The sequence below is a fragment of the Gavialis gangeticus genome, unplaced genomic scaffold (assembly GCF_001723915.1).
Source record: "Gavialis gangeticus isolate Ggan-Ray unplaced genomic scaffold, GavGan_comp1, whole genome shotgun sequence".
Classification (NCBI taxonomy): Eukaryota; Metazoa; Chordata; order Crocodylia; family Gavialidae; genus Gavialis; species Gavialis gangeticus.
Window position 1 is genome coordinate 15,859,810 of NW_017729015.1, and position 5,292 is coordinate 15,865,101.

The 5,292-nt window shown below is 49.3% G+C and overlaps 1 protein-coding gene across 2 annotated transcripts in view; it reads right to left on the reverse strand.

Annotated features, from left to right (window-relative positions):
- Positions 1 to 5,292, reverse strand: part of PPIE (peptidylprolyl isomerase E) — a 9,880-nt gene that overhangs the window by 4,097 nt on the left and 491 nt on the right. Inside the window, exons 1-6 of one of the 2 annotated variants that reach the window (XM_019512360.1) lie at positions 5,226 to 5,282; positions 4,628 to 4,726; positions 3,241 to 3,284; positions 2,307 to 2,333; positions 1,474 to 1,555; positions 345 to 442 (exon numbers count right to left, since the gene is read on the reverse strand). In XM_019512360.1, coding sequence (XP_019367905.1) covers positions 345 to 442; positions 1,474 to 1,555; positions 2,307 to 2,333; positions 3,241 to 3,284; positions 4,628 to 4,726; positions 5,226 to 5,256 — 381 coding nt within the window. In that variant the 5' untranslated portion in view covers positions 5,257 to 5,282. Of the gene's footprint in view, positions 1 to 344; positions 443 to 1,473; positions 1,556 to 2,306; positions 2,334 to 3,240; positions 3,285 to 4,627; positions 4,727 to 5,225; positions 5,283 to 5,292 lie in introns of those variants that run through there. The other variant, XM_019512359.1, reaches the window with a different exon arrangement.

The window sequence follows — 5,292 nt, forward strand, 5'->3', positions numbered from 1 at the left end:
GTCTGGAACCAGCTTCCAAGTGAGGTGGTGCAGGCTCCCACCCTGGGGGTTTTTAAGAGGAGGTTGGATGACCACCTTACTGGGGTCGTTTGACCCCAGTGCTCTTCCTGCCATGGCAGGGGGTCGGACTAGATGATCTGCTCAGGTCCCTTCCGACCCTAGAAACTATGAAACAGTGTAAGCACAGCCCACAAATCTAACATACTGTCAACCTGAGAAGCAAAGGCCCACCTACACCTTGAGTATCTTCATCATTTCATCCCGATGCAAGAGGAACAAGCCCCAATCCACCAGCTTATCCTTCCTTCTCCACTTCAGGAAGGCCAAAGTCTGTCTGTCTTTACCTCCTGTGTGTCTGCTTTGGGGGCTTCTGCTCCTGCTTCTGTATTCTCCTCAAGGGTCTTCCCCGAAAATTTCTTCAACCAGTCATCATCTGACCAGACTGAAATGGAGAAAAGAGGGGCTCAGAACTGCGGGGGCAAGAACCTGGGACAAAACCAAGCCACTAGGCCTCGCATTCACCTGTTACACTAGCAACCAGGTCTAAACTCACTGTGGGCTAGGCAGCTTTAAGGTATCTTGAGAACAGGTAGGTTTGACCCCCAACAGATTAGCTCTAAAGGCAAGGAGTATGTGAGACAGAGAACTATTCGCCTGCGACAGAGCAGCAGGATGGGATCATCATCAACAAGAAGGGCTGTCAAGACTTTCAGTCAAGTCAAGCCTCCTACAGCAGTTGCCTGTCTACGTTATCTGGCAAGACATGCTTGCTTATTTCTTCCTCAAACGGCTTCAAGCCCAGGAGACATTTTCCAAATACTTCAGGAGCTTAAGAGCCCAAGTGCCATTTTCAAAAGCGATATGGGTGCTTAGAGGCCTGTTTCACTGAAAGAAAACCATTTGACTTCAGTCAGCTGTGGGAAAAGGATAGCATCCAACAAGCCCTCTGTGCTCGTGGTTTGTGTGTAAGCCTGTGTAGAGGATCCCCGTTTCCTTTAGCCTTCTGGTCTGTTTGGTTAGCATAGCAGAGGCCAACCTTTTTGACAGGCATGCCACAAATTAGCCCTGCACCCTCCCCATGTGTTTGCTCAGTTATCATGGCACCTCCAGAATCCACCCAACTGCCACCTCCCAATCCCTCCTGGGCAGAGTATTTTGCATCATCTGTTGCATTTCCCTTAAGGCAGATACCTCAGATCCACACAGCCTTGGCCCATGTGTTGCATGCCAGTGATGGCAGCCAGCTGGGAAGGCATAACCACAAGAGCTTCCTTCTTCGAGGAACTAGCAGCCAGTTCTGCCCCTGAGCTCCCCATCAAATCCCCAGGCCAAGAAACAAGAGGCAGAGACAGGAGATAGAGGGCAGAGGCCTAAGCAAAGCAATGGGGAAAGCAGCCCAACAGCCATCAGGGAAGCCATGAGGATCTCCTGACTGAATCCCAAGACACTCCCCTCTCTCATCCACCAACTCACCAGGTCTGGAAGAGCCCTCCTTAATCCGCATTGGCTTGGCCAAGTTGACACGAATCGTCCTGCCAAACAGCTCTGATTCGTTCTACAGAGAGTGAAGCAATCAATGGTGAGAAATCCCCCTTCCCTCAGAGCCCTGCAGACCTCAGGGGAAGACTGAGCTATGCATCGCCCCAATCCCCTTCCCATTGTTACCAATACCCCAGGCACTCTTAGCATCAGCCAGGACCCCAGGGAGCAGGGTTACACAAACACCACAGAAAGATGGTCCCTGCCCCAAACAGCTTATGACTGAAGTGCTAGAAGAGATAGCAGACGGACAAACTCAAGGAGATGAGAAGGCAATATGGTGATGCGACAGGCAGTGCCTTCAGTAAGCCAGAGGCCTATCTGTACTCTGAGCCCTGCACAGAAGACATCTTCCTTGAGCATGTTCTATAGCACTTCTCCAGTGCAGTGACAACCCCCGCTTTTGCTGGCAATTCCCTTTTTCATCCAAGCATTGGCCATCAGCAATATAACTTGCTGGAATTCGTTCTGGACTTGCCTGGGAGAGTTCAGAACTGAGGGAGTTATCAGAATACCATCCCTCCCACCTGAGAAAGGGGCAGGAGGTATCAAAGCCACATTTCCCTTGCTTGGGCTAGAAGGGACGGGCTGCTGCCACAAGGATTGGGGTTTGTTAGATAAGGAACCGACAGGAATAGCCAGGCAGCACTGAGACAGTCTACCTCGTCCTACCAGACTTGGAGGACCGCAGAAGCACAGGCTGCATGCCTATCGGAATGGATGAGCCTTTCCGAACAGTCAGGATCTGACAGGAAGAGAGCCCTTACCATGTTGTCGATAGCTGCTGCCGCATCCTAAGGCAAAAAAAAGAAAGAATATTTTACTGCTAATTCAGCCCTCACGTCCCTCTAACACTGTAGAAAAGGTACTTAAGCACCTGGCCTGAAGTTTGGGTTTCATTTCACTCCACTGTACACCTTTGGATCAATTTTTTACCCACAGGTTTCCTTTCTCCCCAGCACTAGCCCTGTAGCTTCCTGCTGCATCTGGCTAGGACCTCCTTAGTTGTTTGTAGACATGTCAGGCAGCCGTGTAGCTTCCTCAGTCCAGGTTTTTTTTCCGATCTGCATAAGATTCTGGTCATTTATCATGCTAATTTAGGGTCAGAGGCAGATCTTGGGATGGGAGTACTGGACCAGGAGCAAAGGGCAGTTCATAGGGCCCGTTAACCTAAAACATCACTGTTAGCACAAGGGATTGAACTAGCCCTGGAGAAAAGCCAACAATATGAACCATGGAGAAGCTTCTGAAGAAGCTCTACTCCGGTCTGAAGGTTGAAAAACTGCAGAAAAAAATAGAGAGAGAATCAAAGAGAAGTTGGGCTGGAAGGGACCTCCTGAGGTTGTCTAGTCCAGTCCTCTGCCTGAAGCAGGATCGGCCCTATCCAAGCCATCCTATTCAAATCCATGGTCTAGGCTCTTAGCAAAACTAGTCAGCCCCAACACAACACCCAAGAGATAACCCCCTAATCTGTGGAAGACCTAATAACAGTGGGACCAGAGAAGCAGAACAGAAATTCCACAGAGTATTATATAGAGCCAATAACGCTAAAGAGTCAGTCAAAGTGTAGAATCCTATTTCCACTTCAACCATAAAACTCCCACTGGATTCAACTGGCACAGGATCGGGTAAAAAAAACAAAAAAATAAAAAGGGAGGAAGACGACATTTCAAACTGTGTTAAAATGTGCCCTTTTCTCACCTCAGCCAGCTCAAACTCAATGAAAGCAAATCCTCGGTGCTTCTCTGTGGAGAGACAATGAGCAGTTACCTTCACAGTATTACCAGGAAAGCTCTTGCCCCCATGAAAGTCAAAGCAGGAGAGGTCTGGTGCATTAGTTGGGCTAACAAGAGGAATTCATGTCTATGCTGCTGCCTCCATCTGAGAGTTTAGATTCTGTTTCAAAGACTTCCTTTTTTACCTGCTGGTACAAAGCTCCACTAACATCAAAGGACTCTATTATTTCTGTCCTGCAGGAACATTAAACTACTCTTTATTATGATGTCAATGATACTAAGACATCTAGCTAATTAATTCTCCAGTAATGAATTTTAACAGTTATTTGTCCCACAGGGGGGAAATATCACAAACAGATTTTAAACACAATCCTGAAATAAAGTCCCAGCACAGAGCTATCTGCATCTATACAGAGCCTCACCGAAATCAATTCTGTGCAGATGAAATTCAGCGCAGGGTCTAGGACCTGGCTTACAAACGACGCATGGCATTGTTAAGCCCTGTGGGTTGCTAATTAGAAAATAAATGAATGCACATCATGTTTTAAAAAAGCATGAAAAATGCACTTGGTTAATCTACTTGGGAAGCTGTAACCTAGGTGTAATTAATCATGCAAACATTTCAGAAAGTCTTACGGGTTTGGCCAGCAAAGGAGTTTTAGCAGTAACATCTGCTAGCAAATCTTTACTAAAAAGCTGGGAATGGACGCAGGGGTGTGAGGGTGTTAAGCTCAGGGTGGGTTTCCATGATTCGGATACAAGCAACCCCCGCTTAGCGCTCTTGATTCCTGAAAAACCAAGCGTTAAGCAAAACAAGTGTTAAGTGAAACCGAAAGTTTTGGACGACCCAAGGTGGCGACCGCGAGCATCACATGGAAAATTACTGACTGCCAAGTGAAATCAGGTGTCAATTTTAAACGAGCATTATAGCGAAACAGCGTTAAGCAGGGGTTGCCTGTACTGCTTTGAAACCTCTGAAACAGGTGGAATTCGCTGGAAACCTCAAGCCCGTGAGGTTTCCCTCCTGTTCCCAAGCCTGCACGTGTATCCCGCAAACTCAGACTGTTTTAAGTGACAATAATGCCAATGCAGCAAAAAGATGCTGGCTTGTGATGTTCCAAAGGTGTTAGCGCCAGTATTACCATCATACAGGACTTCATTTGTCCTCTTAGGAGTAATCAAACTCACTCCCCAGGCTTGAGCTTCCACGACTTCCTGGGACGCCGTGAACCCCGCAGCAAGCGCCTTGCAACGGCCATTTGACGCTCCTCTGGGACGCTGTAATATTATTCCTGATGGAGACCCAGTGCCCTGCGTGAAACAAGATGGGCCAAAAGCTGGAGCCCACTCACCAGTTTCGTAGTCCAGAGGTATTTGGATGTCGGTGATATCTCCAAAGGGAATGAAAGCCGCGTGGAGAACCTTCTCGTCCACCTCTTCAGCAAGGCCGCCTGCAAACCAGAGCGAGCGCTTTAGCGGCGCAGCACATTTAATCACAAAATGTTTCCCAGCACTGAAGGACAAGGGAGGCTGCCCCACTAGCATCCCCTACCCATTGCTTTCGCTCATGTCTCACGGTGCCATAAGCCGCATTTTTACTTAAATATGAATCGCTGGAGCCAGGGGCCTTCCCGCAGAAGAAAGATTTCCCCAGGGCCCAAAAGTGTGTGTGTGGGGGGGGGGGGGGAGGCCCCCCCCCAAAACAAATTTCCAAACGCCCCCGCGGGGGCCCCCCAGGGACAAACCCCCCCCCCTTTTTGGGCCCGGGGGAAATTTTTTTTTTGGGGGGGAGCCCCCTCACAACACAGATTTCCAAGCGCCTCTGACGGGCCGCCACAGGCACAAGTCCTGCTGCCTTTTGGCCTTGCACCAAAGTTCACTTGTATTCGCCAATGTTCACAACTGACCCCACAGAGCCCTATACCCCGCCCACGGGGTCCCGCTCCTCACCCACATACAGCACCCGCTTGGTGGCCGCCATCTTCGCTCCCAGCAGCCCCCGCGCGACGCCCCCCCC